The 24,892-nt window shown below is 46.4% G+C and overlaps 1 protein-coding gene across 2 annotated transcripts in view; it reads left to right on the forward strand.

Annotated features, from left to right (window-relative positions):
• Positions 1–24,892, forward strand: part of LOC129837913 (multiple epidermal growth factor-like domains protein 8) — a 37,967-nt gene that overhangs the window by 4,343 nt on the left and 8,732 nt on the right. The window contains exons 7-41 of one of the 2 annotated variants that reach the window (XM_055904436.1): positions 409–622; positions 6,052–6,235; positions 6,520–6,665; positions 6,941–7,051; positions 7,148–7,311; positions 7,766–7,867; positions 8,012–8,159; positions 8,834–8,997; positions 9,982–10,185; positions 10,311–10,514; positions 10,663–10,908; positions 11,023–11,141; positions 11,259–11,390; positions 11,576–11,773; positions 12,012–12,251; positions 12,414–12,598; positions 14,261–14,474; positions 14,712–14,955; positions 15,073–15,205; positions 15,336–15,586; positions 15,750–15,860; positions 15,940–16,058; positions 16,227–16,464; positions 16,650–16,821; positions 17,096–17,259; positions 18,326–18,461; positions 18,555–18,786; positions 18,965–19,091; positions 19,164–19,380; positions 19,505–19,719; positions 19,864–20,059; positions 20,299–20,467; positions 21,561–21,753; positions 21,966–22,136; positions 22,486–22,616. In XM_055904436.1, coding sequence (XP_055760411.1) covers positions 409–622; positions 6,052–6,235; positions 6,520–6,665; positions 6,941–7,051; positions 7,148–7,311; positions 7,766–7,867; positions 8,012–8,159; positions 8,834–8,997; positions 9,982–10,185; positions 10,311–10,514; positions 10,663–10,908; positions 11,023–11,141; positions 11,259–11,390; positions 11,576–11,773; positions 12,012–12,251; positions 12,414–12,598; positions 14,261–14,474; positions 14,712–14,955; positions 15,073–15,205; positions 15,336–15,586; positions 15,750–15,860; positions 15,940–16,058; positions 16,227–16,464; positions 16,650–16,821; positions 17,096–17,259; positions 18,326–18,461; positions 18,555–18,786; positions 18,965–19,091; positions 19,164–19,380; positions 19,505–19,719; positions 19,864–20,059; positions 20,299–20,467; positions 21,561–21,753; positions 21,966–22,136; positions 22,486–22,616 — 6,194 coding nt within the window. The remainder of the gene's footprint in view (positions 1–408; positions 623–6,051; positions 6,236–6,519; positions 6,666–6,940; positions 7,052–7,147; positions 7,312–7,765; positions 7,868–8,011; positions 8,160–8,833; positions 8,998–9,981; positions 10,186–10,310; positions 10,515–10,662; positions 10,909–11,022; positions 11,142–11,258; positions 11,391–11,575; positions 11,774–12,011; positions 12,252–12,413; positions 12,599–14,260; positions 14,475–14,711; positions 14,956–15,072; positions 15,206–15,335; positions 15,587–15,749; positions 15,861–15,939; positions 16,059–16,226; positions 16,465–16,649; positions 16,822–17,095; positions 17,260–18,325; positions 18,462–18,554; positions 18,787–18,964; positions 19,092–19,163; positions 19,381–19,504; positions 19,720–19,863; positions 20,060–20,298; positions 20,468–21,560; positions 21,754–21,965; positions 22,137–22,485; positions 22,617–24,892) is intronic. The other variant, XM_055904437.1, reaches the window with a different exon arrangement.

Raw genomic sequence — 24,892 nt, forward strand, 5'->3', positions numbered from 1 at the left:
AATTTGTAGCCCAAACCATTCGGACTCCGCAGACGTTTTTGTATAAAAGACCCGGCCCCAGGCCCCTTCGGGTTACACCTTGTCTCACAAACACCACTCTTGCTTCACCCCCGTTAAACACACAGACTAAAAGGGGTTAGTTCAAAATGCACCGGCGATGCGATTGGACTCATTGGACTAAACCAATGCTCATAAAAATCTCTCTTTCCCTCCCTCTCCTGTTAACCCATTTCTACAACACTCCCTATCTTACTGCCTCACTTTCACCCCTCCCTTTTCTCTTTCTTCTTGTTCCCACTTCCGCTCATCCTTCCCTTCCTCCTGCCCACCCTATCCCAACTGCCATCTCTCTTCTCATCACCACCCTCTTCCTCTCGCCCTTCTTTCTTTCCCCCCTCCCTCTGTCAGGCGGCTCGTCACTCCCACACGGCAGTAGAGTGGAAGGGGAACATGGTGATCTTCGGAGGAGAGCTCGCAAGCGGCGCTTTAGCCAGCGACGTCTGGATGTACCGCCCAATCCAGGATGACTGGCAGCAGCTCGGCCAATCCCATTCGCCAGGGGCACCGAGAGTGGCCAACCATGCAGCAGCTGTAGTGGATAACTATCTCTACATATTTGGAGGTAAATAACTTATTGAAATACAATGTTGTTAACTGAATTTGTATTCTCTGGCCTGAATGCCAAGTGTCACATCTGGAAGAAACCTGGCACTATCCCAACGGTGAAGCATGGTGGTGGCAGCATCATTCTGTGGGGATGTTTTTCAGCGGCAGTGACTGGGAGAATAGTCAGGATCGAGGGAAAGATGAACAAAGCAAAGTGTTAACTCGAAATGACACAACGACAAGGTTCCAGCTTAACAAAGTTTACTATACCGTATGAACACACTCAAAGGTAGCCATTACACTCAAGGCTAGGTCCATCGATGACAAGACTCCCTGCGCAGGCGCACTCTTGACTGAGTCATAGCCCCGTAATAACAGAAATATAGGGATACTTAAAACATGAACTTAACGATCTCCCCCTTTTCTTTAAAGACAAATAAAACATCAACAACACAATTAAATGTCCAAGTATTATTCAAGATCCCCATTACAAATGGGTTGTGTGACAGTTTTTATTTGTATTACTCAAGCTGCCACTTTCCATTACTGAGACCCTGTCGGAGCACAAGACCGGATGCTGCTTTTTAGTCAAGACAGTCAGCAAGCTGTTCCTTTGTGGTCGACCACAGAATCCGCTGGATTCTCTGTGCTTGAATAAGTTCCTTGATGCTGCTAATCTCGAAGTCTTTTCTCTGTGACAGACTTGGTTGACTTCACAGCATCAACTAATGAGTAGTTGTCAGTGAAACAAACTACAGGTAGAAAGTGCCGTTTTGTCCCACCAGTGTTAAGTTCTGAGAACAGAGTTGCAAGAAAGATAGCATTGTCAATTCCATCTGCAAGAGCAAGGGTTTCTCCAGCAAGTGTGCTTCGGACGATCCTTCTGATCCTTTTTGACTGCCAACAGATAGGTGAGAATCTTCCTCCTTCACCCATTAACACGATTAGATGTCCACCTTGTGTGCCTCCATCTGTAAGGTTCCCTAGCGAAGCATCACTGAAGACAGCTAGTTTCAAAGAGTCATTTTTTCCAACATGCTGAAACTTTAAAGTCACTTGTTGTGATTTCAGTTTACGAACAACTTTGTTTGCCTCATGAATGGTTTGTACAGTGGCGTGTTTTGTGTTAGATGCCAAGTTGCAACCATCAAACAATACATCAGGTCTACTCTGTCTCGCAGCCCATAGAATTTGTCCTATCTTTGACCTCAATTGACCAGCTTCAATTCCACATAGAGGGGAATTCCTTTGTCGGCTCTTGAAGAATCCTGGATGGGTTGAAGATTCTTGATATAGCTCTCCCGTTGCATCAGTATTGTTCCATCAACTGTAATAAACTCTATGCCAACATAACAAAAATGATCATGCTCTTCACGGCCAACCTAGAAAACAGCTTTGAGGTGTGGAATCACAGTTGAAGCAAAGGTTTGTGAGCCAACCCAGATAAAGTCATCAACATGACAGGCAAGTTGCAGTCACATTGCAGTCTTGATCAAGCCAATAGAAGACTGCAGGATCCACTTGTGACATTTTTCTACCTGTACTCAGCATTGTTGCCTTGACTTTGTTGTACCAGTAGAGTGATGCATCTGCCAGTCCATACAAACACTTTTTTAGTTTCCAGTGTTCCTTCGCTTTTAGCTTCAGGTGGAGGTCGGATGTGAATTTCCCTTGACAGCTCTGTCCCCTGCAAAAATGCAGATTTGATGTCTATGGAATTAGGTTTCCATTTTTTCTGGCAGATCACTGACATCAGCAATCTGAGTGACTCTGAGACGCATGTCGGTGAGTCTTTTGGGAGTTCTTTAGCAGCCAGCTCCTCAAAACCTCTAGCCACTAGACGTGCTTTAGGCACTATTCCAGTTAAGGACTCTTTAAGGGTACAAACCCACCTTGTTGAGACGCGTTTTTGGCCAATGTCTTTGACTTCCTCAAACACTCCATTTTTTCTCCAATTACTGAGCTCATCTAGCTTAGCTGAGTCAAATGACACGTCCTTTGTTTCAAGTACATCATCATTTTGAATGTCATTCTGTTTTTCTCGATTTTCCATTGGTTCAATTCTGATATTATCTACAAGTGACAGGTCAGCTGACCCTGTTGTACCAGAAAATGTAGCTGGTTCAGACTACTGCAAGTTGTACCAGTTCTTGTGTTTTGCTTTTCCTGCTCGTCCAATGACGGTTGCTGTATGTGGAATACCACTTTCTCTGTCCGTGTATTTAACAGTTTGTCCAGTTTTCAGATTGGAACAACCATGTTCTCTTAACACATGTGGCTGTTGTTGAATGTTTTCCTCATTTGAACGCTCAAGAGTATTACCTGTGGCATGGTTGAAGGTCTCTGCTCCATTTCCTGTGTCAGTTTCAGTGTCCATATCATTGGATGCGACATCTGGTAGGTTTGTGTCTGTTACTGTGTCCTTTTTGTCATTTTCATTAGGAGACTGATTCTCAGCAACTGCCCCTCTATCTTGTTGATCATTTACTTTCCACAATCTTGAGTGATGCACCCTGACAATGATGCCTCCGTGCCTCACAAATATCACCACACCATCTTGACCAATGACTACTTCTGGTCCTTTCCAATCTTGACAGTCAACTCGTTTGTAGTACACTTTGTTTCCAGTCTCGTACTTATCATCATTATTCCCTGAACTGCTGAGTAACTTCTGAAGTCTGTCAACTGTAGCATGTCCAAACTGTTTGTAAAGCTTTAACAATACTTTGTGTTTTTCTTTAGTGTTCATGTTCTCTGTGACTGTCAGAATCTCCATGTGCTCTGTGTCAGTCAGAATCTCATTTTTGCATGGACTGTGTGATGTCTTTGTCTAAAATGTTTACACAATAGTGGCCTGAGGTAGTAAGTTCAAGAGTCACTGGTTGTTTAAACATCACTGCCTTGTCATTTTTTATGTCTAGTACAGCCTCTGCCTTCTTGAGGGAAGCTTTGCTTAATAGTAAGGGGATATCTGTAGGGACCACCTCTGTTTCAATGTGACACTTAGTCTGACCAATTTTTGCTGGTATCTTAACTCTCTTGGTAGAATGGACAATTCCCATCTCCAAATTTGAAAGCTCTGTTGCTTGGTGTGTCAATCATATTTTGTACTTCTTTCATATTTAGTTCACTGACATAGCTATCAAGCCATTTTGCACCACACACTGTCCGTGTGTATGCAGTATCAATCACAGCAGATCCTAAGGATTCAACTATAAAAATCTCAGTATCAGAAGCAGATTAATTTGAAAACAGTGTAATGTTACACTGCTCTCTCTGTGTTTACATTTTCCTATGTTAGTTTAACTTGTTCATTTTTATGAGGACAGTCTTTAACCCAATGGTAAGTGCTTTGACAAATAGCACATTTTGATCTCCTTCCATTTTTGTCCAGTGGATTTGTGCCGGGAAATGGCGCCCTCTTCTGGGTGTCTTGAGAACGCGACTTGTTGGCGCCTTTTCTCTGCTGCGTCACTCACTTGCATTTCATCTTATTGGCGCGACAGACGTCTTTTCACCCAAAATTATTTTTTTGTGCCGATTTCATTGATGCAAAAGTCAGCACAGTACAGGCAGTCAAAGCCAACTGTTTCTCCCTACCATCTAGACGGGCAGTATCTAGCAACTTGAAAGCTAACACTGCATCCGGGAGAACCATGTCGTACTTGCGCATCCTATTGTACCTCTGTTCGAAATCAATGATGTAGTCCGTCATTGCAACCGAAATATCTCTCGTAACACTGTCAAAGTTTGAATATGCCTCGTAGGCACGGTCTTTCTCTTCTTTAAGAAATACAGAATCCAGTGCTGTGATCAAAGTTCCCTTACCATCATCATCGTTCAAATCCTCAACGGATATCTCCAGTGCTGTATCTCTCGCTCTTCCCTCGAGCGATAATACCACCGCAAGTGCTTGCTTTTTCACGTCCAGATTAGTAACCCGTGTCCAGATTCCAAGTTCATTTTTCCAACTTTCGTACGACTTCTTCTCGTCGATGCGAGGGGGCACATTGTAGTTATTAGCCATCCTCTGCTACCAATGTTAACTCGAAATGACAAGGTTCCAGTTTAACAAAGTTTACTATACCGTATGAACACACTCAAAGGTAGCCATTACACTCAAGGCTAGGTCTATCGACGACAAGACTCCCTGCGCAGGCGCACTCTTGACTGAGTGATAGCCCCGTAATAACAGAAATATAGGGATACTTAAAACATGAACTTTAACACAAAGTACAAAGAGATCCTGATGAAAACCTGCTCCAGAGCGCTCAGACTGGGGCAAAGGTTCACCTTCCAGCAGGACAACGACCCTAAGCACACAGCCAAGATAACGCAGGAGTGGCTTCGGAACAAGTCTCTGAATGTCCTTGAGTGGCCCAGCCAGAGCCTGGAGTTGAACCCAATCGAACATCTCTGGACAGACCTGGAAATAGCTGTGCAGCGACGCTCCCCATTCAACTTGACAGAGCTTGAGAGGATCTGCGGAGAAGAATGGGAGAAACTCCCCAAATACAGGTGTGGCAAGCTTGTAGCATCATACCCAAGAAGACTCAAGACTGTAATCGCTGCCAAAGGAGCTTCAACAAAGTACTGAGGAAAGGGTCTGAATACTTATGTAAATGTATTATTTCAGATTTTTATTTTTAAAACATTTGCAAACCTTTCTAAAAACCTGTTTTTGCTTTGTCATTATGGGGCATTGTGTGTAGATTGATGGGGGGGGGGGGGGGGGACTATTTAATCCATTTTAGAATAAGGCTGTAACGTAACAAAATGCGGAAAAAGTCAAGGGGTCTGAATACTTTCCGAATGCACTGCATGTCATGTTTTGTGTGGCCGCCCGGAAGAGTAGATCCTGCTTTTGCAACAGCTAATGGGGATCCAAATAAAATACCACATTATTTGCGATTCATTCAGGACTATGAGTAATTATGGTAGCATCCACGTTCATGTAGAAGTTTTTTTAAGAAACATTATATTCTTATTTACAATAAAGGTAACTCCAAAATGACACTACATTATTTACCATTCATTTAATTTGGGCGCACAATCTGAAACGCAATCAAAACAAACAGCAAATGCATCCAACAAGTTTGTAGAGTCACAAGCTTGATGTAATCATTGTGTACGAGGAATATTGGACCATATACTAAACTTTTGACGTCTTTAATACATACATAAGGGAACTAATTTTTACAAAAAGTGCTGTTCTATCTAAACAGTTCACCCAATATGGATTATAATACCCTCAAATTAAAGCTGACAGTCTGTACTTTAACCTTATAGCCCATTGTATCATTTGAAATCCAAAGTGCTGGAGTACAGCACCCAAACAACAACAAATGTGTCACTGTCTCAATACTTCACTCTATCCTAAGATTGTGCCTATCCGTTGTGAATAAGTACTCTTGTAATCTTTCTCTCCTCCTCTCCCCTATGCAGGTCGTACGGAAGAGGACATGTTCTCGTCATCTCTGTATCGGTTTGGTCTGCGGGGGTCTGGGGTGTGGGAAGCGGTGCAGCCCACTGGGGGGAAGCCCCCCGCCACAGCAGGCCACTCCATGGTGTTCCACCCCCCGTCCCGGGTCCTGCTGGTCTACGGGGGCCACAGGCCTACCACTGCCAGGTACAGTTGGAGGAGGGGATTGTGGGACTGTGATGGTGATGTGTGTTTATTATCAAAGGTAAAGTACACACAGAGTAAACACTGTGTCGTGTGTGTTTGATGCTATTTGGTAATGCAAGAACAGGTTCTCGCTAGGTTCTTGGCTTCTCCATGTGTCAGTGTCCGTGTGATTCCCAGTAGTGTTTGGTATCTATTTGTGTCTCAGCAGGTGTCTGTGTTAACGTTGGACTGTGTCTATTGTCTCAAATAATCTGCCTCCTTCCTGCCTCTCTCTCCCCCCTCAGGTTCAGTGTACGTGTGAACTCCACGGATGTATTCCATGTGGACCGGAGGTTCTGGACCTCGTTCCGTTCCCGTTTCCCAGCCACAGGCCCCAGGGAGAGAGCCTTCCACTCAGCCACCATCATCGGCAACTACATGGTGGTCTATGGTGAGGGGACGTATGGTAGAGATGGAGATCACAGAGAATATAGGATAGGGATGGAGACCTCTTGAATGGATTCATACAATTGTTTGCTGTCCAGCCCCTTTTCCCTCTAATATTGCTCTTATTCTCCCTATTCCCCTTCTCTTTCTCTTTGCCTCTCTCTTTCTCTTTGCCTCTCTCTCTCTCTTTCTCTTTGCCTCTCTCTTTCTCCTTGCCTCTCTCTCTCTTTCTCCTTGCCTCTCTCTCTCTTTCTCCTTGCCTCTCTCTCTCTCTCTCAGGGGGGAATGTGCACATCCACTACCAGGAGGAGAAGTGTTATGATGAGGAAATCTTCTTCTACCACCTGGGGTGTCACCAGTGGGTGTCAGCTGGGGAGAGCCTTCAACACAGTGAGTCCCTACACACACACACATTCTCACTCGCTAATACACAGACATATTCATGTTGCTTTATGTTGAATCATCTCTCTCTCTCTCTTCGTACAGGAGGAGAGGCTGTGAGAGGGCGGTACTCCCATGTAGCTGCTGTGATGGAGGGCAGGGTGCTGCTGGTTGCCGGGGGTTACAGTGGTATTGCCCGTGAAGACCTGGTGGCGTACAAAGTTCCACTGTTCGTGAGCAGCGACCCAGGAGACCGGGTGAGTCAAGAAGTAAGGAGGGGGGAGGGATGGAGAGTTTATTAAGGAATATTATTGCATGGTGAACAGGGGCATATTGAAAGGGGGAGAGGTGGATGGTTGAAACTGCAATGGTCTCATCTCCTGAAGCATAATATTTTTCAGTGATAATGTTTTTTGGGGGTTGAAAGCAGGACTTGTAAACATTTAATTTCTTGTGCACAATTTTGGGGTAGTTCACAGTATAGTGTGGTGCAGGGCTCTCCAACCCTGTTCCTGGAGAGCTACCCTCCTGTAGGTTTTCGCACCAACCCCAGTTGTAACTAACCTGATTCATTTTTATCAACCGTTAAATGATTAGTATCAGATTATTAGTATTAGGGTTAGAGCGAAAACCTACAGGACGGTAGCTCTCCAGGAACATGGTTGGAGAGCTCTGCTGTGGTGTGTGTATCTTTGTTTGACTGTGCGTTTCTGTGTGTGTCAGGACGCTGTGTGTGCCGAGGCACCAGACGAGAGCATGTGTCTGAAGAACCCAGAATGCAGCTGGTGTGAGGGTCGCTGTCGGGAGTACCAACCCACCAACCCGGTAACACACCTTTCCAACACCCTGCTTTTTCCATCCCTTTTTCTCCATCTTCAACCCAAACCTCATCCATCTGTCCTCCCCATCCACCTTCTAAGAATCTAACTTGACCATGGATAAAAACAATGTTTAACTGTCTCTCTCCAGTGTGGCAGCACAGGGTGCCTGGGCCTGGCCCGCTTCCTGTCTGACTGCCAGTCCTGCCTGGTGTTCAGTGGGGCTCCAGGTTCCCTGCCCCGCGCCCCCGGTGACTTCGGCTGGTGTGTCCAGAACGAGTCTTGCTTACCTGTGTCAGGTGAGATGCACAGAGGGAGAAGGGGAAATACAAATATCAAAAGCTAAAATCCATAGGAGAAAAAAGACATGAGGGACCATGAATTGGGGCTCCCCCCTAGATACCTACTGCAACCCTCATCCTCCACATACAACACCCATCTGACAGTCACATTCTGTTAAAGGTCCCCAAAGCACACACATCCCTGGGTCGCTCCTCTTTTCAGTTCGCTGCGTTTAATCTCCAGCTCTTCATTCAAAGAATCAGTCATGGACGTTCTTACTTACAGTTGTGGCTGCTTCGTGTGATGTATTGCTGTCTCTACTCTCTACCTTCTTGCCCTTTGTGCTGTTGTCTGTGCCCAATCATGTTTGTAACATGTTTTGTGCTGCTGCCATGTTGTGTTGCTACCATGTTGTCATGTTGTGTTGCTACCATGCTGTGTTGTCGTTTTAGGTCTCTCTTTATGTAGTCTTGTGGTGTCTCTTGTCATGTGAGTTTTGTCCTATATTTGTCATTTATCCCAGCCCCTGTCCCCGCAGGAGGCAATTTGCCTTCTGGTAGGCCGTGATTGTAAATAAGAATTTGTTCTTAACTGACTTGCCTAGTTAAATAAAAATGAAAAGTTTTGTAAGATTGAGGTCTGGTACTGTGTGTGTTGTTTAATGAGCTCCCCCTCCCTCTCGGTATTGCAGATCAAAGTGCTTGCCGTGTGGACCAGATCTCAGGGGCGTACGGCTGGTGGGGGGAGCGTACCCGTTTCCTCGCCACAATACTTTCCTGTCGCACTGAGAACTATGTCCCGGGACTGCACCTGCTCACCTTCCAGCACCCCCGCAATGACTCCCAGCCTGACAAGGTACAGAGGCCCCGCCATGTAAGGTTGTCACGTTGCCAACATTGCAATACTACTATAACTGATTTTCCATGGCAAAAAGGAAAACACAACCAGACATAACTCTTTGGTCTTTTTAAAAACCTACTGTATGTAGATGATTGTGTGTTATAGCTTGGAAAATAAACTGAATTCTGGGTGACATCAGACTGCTTGTTTCCAACATTAGGACTGTTTCCTCAGAACATTTACTCCGCTCCATGTTTTGTTTCATGCCACAATACCTCTGAGTATCAGTATACTGGTACTACTCGTGACAACCCTACCGCCAAGTATTGTGGTCCTGTGTGGTTCGTGGGTTCGATTCCCTCACAAACACAACCAGTCATGATGTTTTTATCTGATTTGTCAAACAATCACTTCAAAGGGCTCCTTTTACTAGGCTATCCAGGCACATTCATCCACTCTCAACATAGTTCCAGCCTCCAAACAGTGGTGAATGGAAAGCGACATCTTTTACACAAAACACCAAAAAGTGTAATGACATTTGGCGATTATCATTAGGCAATAATTTATGTGTCCACTGCTGTCCTCGCGTCCTGGTGACGGCCACTCAATTCTGGCTTGTCAAAATGTTAGTGTTCCCGTCGAACCACATCACATTTTGGAGTGTGGTATAATGGTACAGTTTTCTTGACATTTTGTTTTAATTATTATGATAGGCCTGTGTTTTACCGGTACGGCGTACCCCCACTTTCTTTTGCAAGGACACCGTACCACCTTACTTTCACCCCTGGTGTTACCTCTACTTCTAGCTATACTGCGTCTCTAAAGCCCCTCTAAATACTTACCCTCCTCCCACCCTGCTTAAGATACTGTGGGCTTCCCAAACTGACTGAATGTAATGCTGCTGACTTCTGACAGGTTGTACCTTGCTGTAAGACATGCCACTCTTAATGTCAGTTGTAACACCTCCATCCAATCCCTCTTGAACCTCCACCCCTTCAGGTGTCCATCCTGCGCAGCACCTCCATCATCCTCAGCCCCACCACAGAGATGGATGTCACCCTGCAGTTCCGGGGCTTCATCCATCCCCTGTGGGGTGCCCCTCCACCTGCGCCCCCTCCCACCGAGACAGTTTCCATGTGGGCCCGGATACAAAGGCTACACTTTGAGGCCCGCATGGCTGCTGGACCCAACTCCCTGCAACTGGTGAGCGAGGGCGAAAGAGCGGGAGATGGGCGCTTACATTGCACATTTTTTGAGAGATTACGAGTAGATCCAGCCTGTAATTTGTTTTACTGAACTCTCTCACTCCCTCTTCCTCCTCCCCTCAGAATGAGAGGGTAGGTCGCTGGGCAGCTCACCAGGAGAAGGAGACGAAGCTGCTGTCCCGTCCTGACATGGGTCGTCTATTTCCCAACCTGACCCGAGGGAACCGCTACCTGGTCCAGGCCGAGGGATACCTCAACAACTCAGGCTCTGGACAGACCAGTGAGATGGCTCTGACCTGGAACAGAACCGCCCTGCCCGGCGGAAGTGTGAGTACCAGCTGACAATTACACATTTTATAAACAAAAGGTTTTCACAGTAATACTGAGGCTCAATACCCTTAACATCAATATTGAAGATGTTTGTTTCTCCCACTGTCTATTTCTTTTTTTTTTTTGTTCTCCTTTCTCTCTGTAGGAGATTTCCTTCCTGTTCTTGGAGCCGTACCGTTCTGGCTCTTGCTCGGGGTACCAGTCTTGCTTGGCATGTCTGTCAGACCAGTCCTGTGGCTGGTGCCCATCTCTGGGCCGCTGTCTGTTCCGTGCACTGCCTGACCTGGAGCCCTGCCCAGAGGACCAGGGGGGAGGGGAGCGCCACCTGCTGCTGGCCCCGCCACAATGCACCCTCTGTGAGGAGTACAGGGACTGCTCCGCCTGCACTCAGGTATTTAACAAACAGAGCACCTCACTGCCATTAGCTTCATAAAACATTTTATATTTTTAATACTCTCCTTATAGATCTTGTAGACCTTTGACCTTTATGATCTTTGGCCTACAGGATCACTACTGTGAGTGGCAGATCAACTCCAGCAAGAAGGGTGACTACCAATGCAGCCGACGGGGAAGACTGGATGGATCCATTCGCGACCCAGAGGGGTGCCCTAAAGTCTGCAACCAGTGAGTACCCACTGTCAGGCTCATTGTACTATAATGTTGCTTGGTGCAATTACTTCTAGGGTATGCAACTCTCTCCACCTCTCTCTCTCACTCCCCCTTCCCCACCTCTGTAAACAGGAGGAGGACGTGTGGGGAGTGTCTTTCTAACTCCAGTCAGTGTGCGTGGTGTGAGTCGGCCCAGGCCTGCTTCTACTTCGCTGCCTACCTCACCAAGTATCCCTACGGAGAGTGCAGGGACTGGTATGACAGGTAAACCATTAGAACCAATGAGCTGAACTCCTGTAGTCAGCAGTTTAAAATGGAGGTTTAATCTTATTTCCCTTTCCTATTTGGAATCTATTATGTACCAACAACATTCAATAACCTTTTCTCTCTCCCTCCTTCCCCTAATCCTCTCTCCATCCCTTCCTCCATCCCTCTCTCCCCCACTCCAGTGTTCACTCAGTGCCCCAGTGTAAGCAGTGCTCAGCTCTGGTCACCTGTACAGACTGTCTGCAGACGTTTCAGTGTGGCTGGTGTGGAGACTACAACAACCCCACCATCGGCAGGTGTCTACGAGGAGACTGGGGAGGGATGGACGACCCCTCTGTGTATAACTGCAGTGTGGCTGTGGATGAAGTACGGGCTACCAGGTATGATGACCAGCAAACTACCACACTTCAAAATGCTTACTTACCCAGGTTTGACTTCAACTGAGGACTAGCCCCCAAAACCGGCTGTGGTGATGGAAAAAATAATTATCTGAGCAGGTCCAATGTAACTAATGCCTATGTACACTGGACCTGCCTGTGAAGTTACCTTGTCAATACCAGACCACCTCTCTGCATTAGGAGGTAATACTGAACCTTGTTATTCCTCCTCCCCCTCGAGTCCTGAGTCACAGACCTTGGCTCCCCCGCGGCCCATGGAGATGGAGATGGAGCTGGAGCACCTGGAGGAGGGGGAGAGGGACCCAGTCTGGTCCTACCCCAGCTGTCCCGATGTGGAGGAGTGCAGACTGGGCCTCCACAGCTGCCACCCCTTCGCCACCTGTGTCAACACCCCCACCTCCTTTGAGTGCCACTGTGAGAGGGGCTACACCGGGGACGGCACCCTGCACTGCAACCAGACGTGAGCCTCTCTCTCTCACTCCCTGTCGCTCTTTCTTTTTCTCTCCCTCTCATCCTCCCTATCATGACAAGCCCTTTTCACTTCCACTAGCTTTTGTAATGTCTCGTTCTCTGAATAACTCCATTCTCCAAAAGCCGACCTCTCTCTCTCTTTCTGCTCCAGTTGTTATAATGAGTGTCGTCAGGGCCAGTGCAGCGGCAGCCCGCGGTTCGAGTGTGAGTGTTCCCTGGGCTGGACATCTGACCCAGCAACCCTGGTGCTGAGCGGGGTGGAGTGTGACGTGGACTGTGGCTGTAACTTCCACAGCACCTGTATCACCGCCCCAGGCATCTGTGACCACTGCCAGGGTGAGACAGACATAAATATCAACCCATTCTACGCCTTCCAAAAAAGGAAAAATTGCAGCAACACCCCAAGATGACCAGAAAAACAACATATACATTCGTGGCCAAACGTTTTGAGAATGACACAAATATTAATTTCCACAAAGTTTGCTGCTTTAGTGTCTTTTAGATATTTTTATCAGATGTTACTATGGAATACTGAAGTATAATTACAAGCATTTCATAAGTGTCAAAGGCTTTTATTGACAATTACATGAAGTTGATGCAAAGAGTCAATATTTGCAGTGTTGACCCTTCTTTTTCAAGACCTCTGCAATCCTTCGTGGCATGCTGTCAATTAACTTCTGGGCCACATCCTGACTGATGGCTGCCCATTCTTGCATAAACAATGCTTGGAGTTTGTCAGAATTTGTGGGTTTTTGTTTGTCCACCCGCCTCTTGAGGATTGACCACAAGTTCTCAATGGGATTAAAGTCTGGAGAGTTTCCTGGCTATGGACACAAAATATCGATGTTTTGTTCCCTGAGCCACTTAGTTATCACTTTTGCCTTATGGCAAGGTGCTCCATCATGCTGGAAAAGGCATTGTTCGTCACCAAATTGTTCCTGGATGGTTGGGAGAAGTTGCTCTCGGAGGATGTGTTGGTACCATGCTTTATTCATGGCTGTGTTCTTAGGCAAAATTGTGAGTGAGCACACTCCCTTGGCTGAGAAGCAACCCCACACATGAATAGTCTCAGGATGCTTTACTGTTGACATGACACAGGACTGATGGTAGCGCTCACCTTGTCTTCTCCAGACAAGCTTTTTTCCGGATGCCCCAAACAATCGGAAAGGGGATTCATCAGAGAAAATTACTTTACCTCAGTCCTCAGCAGTCCAATCTCTGTACCTTTGCAGAATATCAGTCTGTCCCTGATGTTTTTCCTGGAGAGAAGTGGCTCCAAAAGTCTTCTGCCTGCTGCCATTCCTGAGCAAGCTCTGTACTGGTGGTGCCCCGATCCCGCAGCTGAATCAACGTTAGGAGACGGTCCTGGCGCTTGCTGGACTTTCTTGCGCGACCTGAAGCCTTCTTCACAACAATTGAACCGCTCTCCTTGAAGTTCTTGATGATCCGATAAATGGTTGATTTAGGTGCAATCTTACTGGCAGCAATATCCTTGCCTGTGAAGCCCTTTTTGTGCAAAGCAATGATGACGGCAGGTGTTTACTTGCAGGTAACCATGATTGACAGAGGAAGAACAATGATTCCAAGCACCACCCTCCTTTTGAAGCTTCCAGTCTGTTATTTGAACTCAATCAGGATGACAGAGTGATCTCCAGCCTTGCCCTCCGTAACACTTACACCTGTGTTAACAAGAGAATGACTGACATGATGTCAGCTGGTCCTTTTGTGGTAGGGCTGAAATGCAGTGGAAATGTTTTTTGGGGATTCAGTTAATTTGCATGGCAAAGAGGGACTTTGCAGTTAATTGCAATTCATCTAATCACTCTTCATAACATTCTGGAGTATATGCAAATTGTCATCGTACAAACTGAGGCAGCAGACTTTGTGAAAATTAAAATTAGTGTCCTTCTCAACTTTTGGCCACGACTGTAGTTTATTAATTTCAAAAGTTATAATTTTCTCTAATTAGTGAATGTGCTCTCTGTTCTCCCTTCTCAGATTGGACAATGGGTCTCCAGTGTGAGCACTGTCGACCAGGGAGTTTTGGTTCTGCGCTGGCCGGGGGCGGGGGCTGTGTGCCCTGCCAGTGTAACGGCCATGGAGGCCCCCTCCTTGGCTTCTGCCACAATCAGACAGGCCAATGCTACTGCACACACCACACCCAGGGACCACACTGTGAATCCTGCTTGCCTGGATACTACGGAGACCCCAGGTGAGGGGGACAGACAATGGACTCTAGATGGATGGATTTATTACCCCCAGTGAGGAATTTAGTTTTGCAGCATTACAAATAATAGGCATTCTGTAAATGATCTGTTTTATAGAACAGTATGTGTACTGTGCTTCAGCAACTAGTTGCTATGTGCTCTGTAATTAAGAACCTGCTTCACTATACGTTTGAATTTCTCTCACTTAATGCATATCACTTATACAACTCTCTCTTCCTCAGGAATAATGGCACCTGTTTCCGCCAGTGTCAGGGGCGCTCTGTGATCCTGTCCCACCAGTCACCCCTCTCTGAGCTCCCCATCTCGTCCTCCCTGGGGTGGCGAGGGGGCGTCGGGGGGAAGGGGGGACTCTCCCACTGTCTGTGGGTCCTGTCTGTCTCTGAGAACCTGGCCCCCTGTGTGCCGGGCGAGCTGTGCCCTCCTGTGGCTCTCACCCTGCACCCAGACTCCTACACACAGTGCACTGTGAGTACTAACTACACACTAACTCCTACAACACAGACTGGTGTTTATTGTGCTGTAGTGAACAGACCCACCAGCATTCCCATGGCCTGAGATGTATTTGCTGTCTCTCACACACAGAGCTCCTACGTTTACGTGTTTGACGGCCTGCCTCGTTTCTTGAGCAACGGGGTGGTGCACTCGGACCACAACCTGATTGGCGCGTTCTGTGGGACGACCCGGACTCAGCCAATCACAGTGGAGGCCACTTCAGGTTAAAACTTCGTCATTTTTTAAAAAGTTTTAAAATAAAGTTTTTCTCCAACTTATTTTCTGACTGTAAATATCATGAGTAGTATTGGAAGATTCCCTCTCTGATCCCTCTGTTTTTCTCTCTCTCCCAGGTGTGATCTCTGTGTACTTTGAGGCCAACGTCTCGTCCGACCGCCCTCAGGGTTTCAACGCCTCCTTCTGGGTGCGGCGCTGTCGCCAGGGTTCTGAGGCGGGGGAGGATGGGTCACCCGTATGCCAGGGAGGGGCGCAGTGCAGCGGGGGGCTGTGCCAGTGTACTCAGGGGTATGGGGGACCGTACTGCGACAGGCCCCTCTGTCCCGAGGGCTGTGGGCTAGCAGAGGGCCGAGGCTCCTGCAACTTGGTGAGAGGGAACAGTAGCACTGTTACTGCAAGACAGTGTGACTGCTCATTGTTGTTTTGTTGGTGTTTTGATGTTTTCCTCTTTGTTTATCCTGTTCTTATATATTGCAGTCTCTTGTGTGTCTCTAATGTTAACCCTCTCTCTCTCTATGTGTACGTTTTAGTCTCTGGGAGTGTGTGTGTGTGCAGACGGTTGGGGCGGCTCTGACTGCTCCACCCCTCTGGACTCCAGCAGCCTAGTTTGGGAAACCCTACTGGACACACAGCTCACAGCGGTAAGAACCAGGACACACATATATAAAAACACTCCCACCACAGAGTGTCACAGTGTTAAACTTCCCCCTCCCTCCACAGAACCAGGCCCACAGGTTCCTCCACCGGATGGGCCATTCTCTAGTGTCTGGGCCCCAGGGGAACCTCTGGATGTATGGAGGCCTCTCTCTCTCAGAGGGCATCCTGGGAAACGTCTACAGGTGGGGGGGATGACTTTTTAATGGCTGTGTTTTTATTAGCGTTCATTTAAAGATGCCTTTTATGAGACAGCAATTTTTTGTTGTAATTTTTCGAAATTACCAGTAAATCATATTAGTTAGTTTCTCTGTATGTCTCTCTTCCCTCTCTGTGTTGATTGGTGGGTTCAGGTACTCTGTGTTGGAACGGCGCTGGACTCAGATGCTGACCAGCTCAGTGGAGGAAGGCTCCACCCCCAGCCCCCGCTACCACCACGCCTCTGCCCTTCTGGCCAGTCACGAGCCTCTCTCTGACGCCCAGGGAGCCACTCACAACCTCATGCTGGTGGTGGGCGGTGTCACGCAGAAGGGCGTCGCCATGGACACGTGGAGCCTCAACCTCAGCAGTCTGGTGTGGAGACAGCACAAGGTCAGAGTTGGTTTGTTTAGTTTTAGTAATCCACCATCTTGCCTTACTTGGGAAAATATATGAACAAAAAAACACTAAACATAAAATATTGGTAGTTAACTGTCAGCCTACACCCCACGATTCAATTTACTATAGACTTGTTCTATGTACCGTAACCAATTAGTCTGTGTCCTCTTCCCCCACAGAGCTCAGTGCTGCCACCGGTGGCAGGTCATACTCTAACGGTGCGTCGGGACTCCTCTATGCTGCTCATCGGAGGTTACTCTCCAGAGAGCGGCTTCAACCATCACCTGCTGGAGTTCAACATCCACTCTGGCAACTGGACCGTCGCCCCCCACACCGGCACACCTCCTACAGGTCAGAAGGACCTATCTCCACCTGCACTCATTAACTCACTTAGTGCCTGGCAATCTGGAAAGTCCCTACTCAGCTTTTGTGGAACCTCTCCCACTAAGTAGGCATAGAATATAAAGATTGAGGTGCATCCATTATGGTTGGAGCGAAGAGTCATTTCTGACACCATGAACTGTAAACTGCTGTCCCTTATGATGTTGCACCAGTCTGTTGATTAATCCTTAACCCTCCCGTGTTGCCTCTTGACTGACTCCTGTGTGTCCTGTCCTCTCTTCAGGTCTGTATGGCCACTCGGCTGTGTACCACGAGCAGACGGACGCCGTGTACGTGTTCGGAGGCTACCGCTTCCACGTGGAGACAGTGGAGCCCTCGGGAGAGCTCTACAGTCTCTACTATGCCAACCTCGCCTGGTCCCTACTGGTCCCCTCACAGGGGAATAAGGTAGGTACTACCACGGCAGCTTTACCACGAGAACATGCTTCTTTCACAACTGGCTAACCGGTATTTAAACAGCTTTTACATGTTCCCAGGCTGGTCTTAATTGATGACATCATCATTATATCGTAACAATTTTTCTCATATTAATGCAACCGCTGTGTCATATTTCGAAAAAGCAAACCATGCAATAATTTGAGTACGGCGCTCAGAGCCCAAACAAGACAAAAAGATATCCGCCATATTGTGCAGTCAACAGAAGTCAGAATAACTTTATAAACATTCACTTACCTTTGATGATCTTCATCAGAATGCACTCCCAGGAATCCCAGTTCCACAATAAATGTTTGTTTTGTTCGATAATGTCCATCATTTATGTTTTGTTTGCGCGTTCATTACACAATCTAAACTCATGATGCGCGGGCAGGTCCAGGCAAAAGTTCAGACGAAAAGTCATATTACAGTCCGTAGAAACATGTCAAACGAAGTATACAATCAATCTTTAGGATGTTTTTAATATAAATCTTCAATAATGTTCCAACTGGAAAATTACTTTGTCTTCAGAAATGTGATGGAACAGAGCACACTCTCACGTGAACGCGCATGGTCAGCGCATGTTCAGCTCATGGCAGACCTTACTCAATCCCCTCTCATTTGGCCCCACTTCACAGTAGAAGCATCAAACCAGGTTCTAAAGACTGTTGACATCTAGTGTGAGCCGTAGGAAGTGCAAAATGACCCCATAGACACTGTGTATTCGATAGGCAATGAGTTGAAAAACTACAAACCTCAGATTTCCCACTTCCTGGTTGGATTTTTTTTCTCAGGTTTTTGCCTGCCAAATGAGTTCTGTTATACTCACAGACATCATTCAAACAGTTTTAGGAACTTCAGAGTGTTTTCTATCCAAATATACTAATAATATGCATTTATTAGCAACTGGGACTGAGTAGCAGGCAGTGTACTCTGGGCACCTTTTTATCCAAGCTACTCAATACTGCCCCCCTGTCCCAAAGAAGTTAACACGTTCTTTTTTCTTTCTCCCTCTCACTTTCTCCCTCTCTCTCCCCAGCCCCTGTCCCGTTTTTTCCACGCTGCAGCCCTGATAAAAGACACCATGGTGATTGTGGGAGGGAGGACAGGAGTGGAGGACTACAGCAATACAGTGTCTCTGTACCAGATCAACTGTAACACCTGGATACAGCCAGGTAACTGTGACTGACACTACATGTGGCTAGCCAAAACACTGCATATATGCTCAGTTTGATGATGATGTGGAGATTATCCTTCCTCTCGCTCAGACTCGGCGGTGGGCGAGCCGGTTAACCGTTCAGTGTCTCTGGCCATGGTGGGCTGGGGTGGGCGGCTGTTCCTCTCTGGGGGGTTCAACGGGGTCACCCTGGGGCGTCTTCTCACCCTGACCCTTCCCTCTGACCCCTGTGCCTTGCTGTCCACGCCCGAGGCCTGCAACACCACCACAGGCAGCTGTGTCTGGTGCAGGAGCACCTGCGCCGCCTCTGATACTGCTGAGAGGTACAGCTATGGTTATCATGGGAATGATGTTTCCAAGTTGTTGACTGTGTCTTTTATTTTGGAGGTGTGTCTTGGCGTTGTCACTTTGTGTAATCATGTTTATTCTTTCCCTATCTCAGATTTAGTGACAAAATATCCCTTCTCTCCCTCTTTATGGTGTGTTGTCCCTCTCTCTCAGACTGGGCTGTTCCATTGGTCAGTCTCCCTGCTCCCCCACCCCTCGTCTACCAGACCAGTGTCGCAGACTGAAGACCTGCAGCGAGTGTCTGGCACGCCACCCCAGGACCTTCTCTAGCCCCTCACAGGTAATACACACACGCAAATGCACACAAACATCAGCTCAGACAGTACACACACTAATCTCCCCTCTCTGTCAGTCCCAGTCTGCTCTGCAGTGTAAGTGGTGCACCAACTGTCCAGAGGGAGCATGCATCAGCAGTACAGTCAGCTGCACCTCAGAACACGACTGCAGGATCAACCAGAGAGAGATCTTCCTGTCCAGCAACTGTACTGAGACCAGCTGTGAGGCCTCCGACTGCCCCAAGTGCACCGCCTCAGGGAAGTGCATGTGGACACGCCAGTTCAAACGCACCGGTGAGAGACACCTCCATTCACCTTCTATTACTAGGGATAGGAGTCTTGGGTTGACCACTAGACTAAGTTGTGGCTGGAATAACTGAGAACCACTCTCTTACATCTTGTGTTGCGGTTCCCCCAGGCGAGACCAGGCGCATCCTGAGTGTGAACCCCACCTACGACTGGACGTGCTTCAGCTACGCCCTGCTCAACGTGTCCCCCATGCAGGTGGAGTCCTCCCCCCCTCTGCCCTGCCCACCCCCCTGCCACCACCTCAGCACCTGCAGCCTCTGCCTGGGCTCCCGGGGCTCAGACGGGGGCTGGCAGCACTGTGTGTGGAGCATGGCACTGCAGCAGGTAAGACGGAGACAGACTGTGTGTGGGTGGTGGGGTAGGGGCATATCTGTGTCTATTTTTTGCAAAAAATATATTTCTGCATTGTAGCTTAAAAAATATATATTTTATATTTCTGCCCTCCCTTGCCCCTCTCCTCTCCTCCAGTGTGTGAGTCCGTCCTTCGTGCCTCTGCGCTGTGAGGCGGGTCAGTGTGGTCGTCTGCTGTCTGGTGGGGACTCCTGCTCCCCCCAGTGCGCTCAGCTCACCCAGTGCTCTCAATGCATCGCTTGGCCCCAGTGTGGCTGGTGTGCTGCCCGGGGCGGCAACGGGGCTGGACGCTGCCAGCAGGGAGGCCTCGACGGTGAGGGGAACAGAATTGAGTAGATCTTGAGAATATCCTTTTATAGGATAGAATAATAGATCCTCATCGTGTGTGTGTGTGTGTATGTATATATATATGTGTATATATATATGAGAGAGAATAAAATATGAGCTTTATAGAATACAACTTTATTGTCTGACATTTAGTGTTATATTCTCTACTCCCGATAACTATTTCAAGTTACCTCTTCTTCTCACTTTCCCCCATGTGTGTGTCAGGTGTGAGTGAGGGAGTGTGTCCCCAGAGGAACAGCAGCTGGTCCTTCCTCCACTGCCCAGAGGAGGATGAGTGTGCCAACGGCCACCACCACTGTAACATCACCCAGGACTGCCATGATCTGACCCAGGGATACCACTGCACCTGCAAGCAGGGCTACGTTCTCAGCCGGTAGGAAGCCACACGTCACAATCATCATTAACGGCAGAAGTAGCAGAACTTGGATACCTCAGCAGCTATACACACACAACCTCATCATCATTACATCATCACAATCATCAGTACTACCACTCCACCTGTCCTGCAAACATGGCTACATATTCAGTTGGTATACATACATAGTATCCTGAAAAGGTTCTACAGCTGTATCATTGAGAGCATCTTGACTGGCTGCATCACTGCTTGGTATGGCAACAGCACCGACCTCGATCGCATGAAGGGTTGTGCGGGCAGCCCAGTACATCACTGGGGCCGAGTTCCCTGCCATCCAGGACATCTTTATCAGGAGGTGTGGAAGGAAGGCCCAAAAAATTGTTAAAGTCTCCAACCATAGACTATTCTCTCTGCTTCCGCACAGCAAGCGGTACCTATGCATCAAGTCTGAAACCAACAGGCTCTTAAACAGCTTCTATCCCCAAACAATAAGCCTGATAATTAGCTAACAGAATAACTACACAGACTGAGTTTGTTTTGTATCTTTATTGATCTTTTATTTCAATATTTGCACTCTCACAGGGCCCTACACACTCACACACTGTCACTCCAACACACTCACACACAAACACTCACTCCATCATCTGCTCACTCACACATTATATGCACATACATTTAAACTGACTCTACACACCCTCCCACTCACTCACATACAAGCTGCTGCTAATCTGTTTATGTTATATCCTGTTGCCTAGTCAGTCACTTTACCCCTATACATATCTACCTCCATCACTCCAGTATCCCTGCACATGTAAATATAGTATTGGAACAGACTTTTAAAAATATTTATTGTATATAGTATCCTTATTGCTTACTCTGTATTTCATATTTCTTATTTCTCGTGTTTTTTTCTAGTAATACATTGATTATTCCATTGTTGGGTTTTGAGTTTGCAAGAAAGGCATTTCACTGTACTTGTGCATGTGACATTAAAACTTGGAAATAAACAGAGCTACAAATTCAGTAGGTATACATACATACATTACATATATGCATACATACATAGTATCCGTTTAAGTTTCTCCTCTTTCTCTCTACTCCCTCCCTGCAGTGTGTCAGGCCAGTGTGAGCCGGTTTGTGCTCAGGGCTGTGTCAACGGGACCTGTGTGTCCCCGGGAGTGTGTCAGTGTCACTTTGGCTTTGTGGGGGACAACTGCTCGTCTCAGTGTCGCTGTAACAAACACAGCAACTGTAAAGGAGTGTCTGAGCCTGACAAGTGTCTGGAGTGTAAAAACAACACTATGGTGAGTGGGGCAGACACACACACATATATACACACACACACAGTATTTCAGCACATCAACTGTAAGATTATGCATGTCACAGCCCAATGTGTGTCTTGAGTGCCAAAACACTAGTGACACACTGGTGCTGATCCCAGGTCCCAGGTCAGATGCTCAGTTCATTCAGTGTATCATATACTGATGTTTGTGGCTCTCTCTCTCTCCTGTTCCAGGGTGATCACTGTGAGAAGTGTAAGCCCCTGTATGTGGGGTTGGCGGTGGGCGGGGGGACGTGCCGCCCCTGTCGGGAGTTCTGCAGGGGGAACAGCGCAGTGTGTCTGTCCCGGGACGAACTCAAGAGGGCGCTAGACCACCCCCAAGACCACCCTCTGGACCCAGACAGCGTAAGGGACTCACTGTCTGTTTTACTTCATTTATATGTTCTTTCCAACTTGCTTTGAGTTTATTAATGGATTACTTTGGATCTGATCAACAATATCTTTTGTGGTCATATCAAATTTTATTAGTCACATGCGCCGAATACAACAGGTGTGGACCTTACAGTGAAATGCTTACTTACAAGCCCCTAACCAACAATGCAGTTTAAAAAAATACGGATAAGAATAAGAAATAAAAGTAACAAGTAATTAAAGAAATTTATGTGCAAGCTAGAAACTCAGTGTAGGAATGGGTATACCACCTTGGATGTCATTTAACTGCAATTCTCTTGTTGAACTCCCTCTCCTTTATCAGATTGTTCAGTGGGTGTCGGAGGGTCCTACAGAGGACTCAGCGGTTTGTGTGAGCTGCCAGAACAACAGTGTGGGGGACAAGTGTGAGAGCTGCCTCAGCGGCTACTTCCTATTGCAGGGGAACTGTGACAAGTGAGTAGTGATTCTTTTCAAATTTACCTCTAGCCACATCTAATTCACTTGTAATCAGTGGTGGAAAAAGTACTAAAATCTCATACTTGAGTAAAAGTAAAGATATCTTAATAGAAAATGACTCAAGTAAAAGTGAAAGTCGCCCAGTAAAATACTACTTGAGTAAAAGTCTAAAAGTATTTGGTTTTAAATATACTTAAGTATCAACAGTAAATGTAGTTGCTAAAATATACTTAATTATCTAAAGTAAAAGTATGAATAAGTTAACATTACTTAGATTAAGCAAGCCAGATGGCACAATTTTATTTTTTTATTTTATTTACGGATAGCCAGGGTCACACTCCAACACTCAGACATCATTTAAAAAAGCATTTGTGTTTAGTGAGTCTGTCCGATCAGAGGCAGTAGGATGACCAGAGATGTTCTCTGTTTAGTGTGCGAAATTTGATACTTTTTTTGTCCTGCTAAGCATTCAAAATGTAACGAGTACTTTTGAGTGTCGGGGAAAATGTAAGGTGTAAAAGTCAATTTTCTTTAGGAATGTAAAAGTTGTCAAAAATATAAGTAGTAAAATACAGATACCACAAAAAAATACTTAAATAGTACTTTAACTTCAGTACTTTACACCACTGCTTAATGGATGAAAGAGACATGGAGCCATATTTTGGTGTTCACACCCATCCGAATCAAATCAGTTTATTTGTCACGTGCACCGAATAGAACAGGTGTAGACCTTACAGTGAAATGCTTACTTACAGGCTCTAACCAACAGTGCAATTTCTAAGTTAAAAAAGGTATTAGGTGAACAATAGATAAGTGAAGAAATAAAAACAACAGTAAAAACAACAGTGAAAAATAACAGTTGCGAGGCTACATACAGGCACCGGTTAGTTGGGCTGATTGAGGTAGTATGTACATGTAGGTATGGTTAAAGTGACTATGCATATATGATAAACAGAGAGTAGCAGTAGCGTAAAAGAGTGGGTGGTGGGACACAAATCAGATAGTCCGGGTAGCCAATGTGCGGGGGCACCGGTTAGTTGGGCTGATTGAGGTAGTATGTACATTAATGTATAGTTAAAGTGACTATGCATATATGATAAACAGAGAGTAGCAGCAGCGTAAAAGAGGGGTTGGGGAGTGGCACAATATGCAAATAGTCCGGGTAGCCATTTGATTACCTGTTCAGGAGTCTTATGGATTGGGGGTAAAAAACTGTTGAGAAGTCTTTTGGTCCTAGACTTGGCACTCCGGTACCGCTTGCCATGCGGTAGTAGAGAGAACAGTCTGTCTATGACTGGGGGGTGGCTGGTGTCTTTGACAATTTCTAGGGCCTTCCTCTGACACCGCCTGGTGTAGAGGTCCTGGATGGCAGGCAGCTTAGCTCCAGTGATGTACTGGGCCGTACGCACTACCCTGTAGTACCTTGCGGTCGGAGGCCGAGCAGTTGCAGTACCAGGCAGTGATGCAACCAATCAGGATGCTCTCGATGTTGAAGCTGTAGAACCTTTTGAGGATCTGAGGACCCATGACAAATCTTTTTAGTTTCCTGGGGGGGAATAGGCTTTGTCGTGCCCTCTTCACGATTGTCTTGGTGTGTTTGGGCTAGAGGTCGACCGATTATGATTTTTCAACGCCGATACCGATTATTGGAGAACCAAAAAATATGATTAATCTGCAGATTTTTTTTATTTATTTTAATTTTATATATATATATATATAATGTAATAATGACAATTACAACAATACTGAATGAACACTTTTATTTTAATTTAATATAATACATCAATAAAAATCAATTTAGTCTCAAATAAATAATGAAACATGTTCAATTTGGTTTAAAACAGGCAAAAACAAAGTGTTGGAGAAGAAAGTAAAAGTGCAATATTTGCCATGTAAAAAAGCTAACGTTTAAGTTCCTTGCTCAGAACATGAGAACATATGAAAGCTGGTGGTTCCTTTTAACATGAGTCTTCAATATTCCCAGGTAAGAAGTTTGAGGTTGTAGTTATTATAGGAATTATAGGACTATTTCTCTCTATACCATTTGTATTTCATATACCTTTGACTATTGGATGTTCTTATAGGCACTATAGTATTGCCAGCCTAATCTCGGGAGTTGATAGGCTTGAAGTCATAAACAGCGCAATGCTTGAAGAACAGCGAAGAGCTGGTTGCAAATGCAGGAATGTGCTGTTTGAATGAATGCTTACGAGCCTGCTCCTGCCTACCACCGCTCAGTCAGACTGCTCTATCAAATATCAAATCATAGACTT

The sequence above is a fragment of the Salvelinus fontinalis genome, chromosome 38, assembly GCF_029448725.1.
Source record: "Salvelinus fontinalis isolate EN_2023a chromosome 38, ASM2944872v1, whole genome shotgun sequence".
Classification (NCBI taxonomy): domain Eukaryota; kingdom Metazoa; phylum Chordata; class Actinopteri; order Salmoniformes; family Salmonidae; genus Salvelinus; species Salvelinus fontinalis.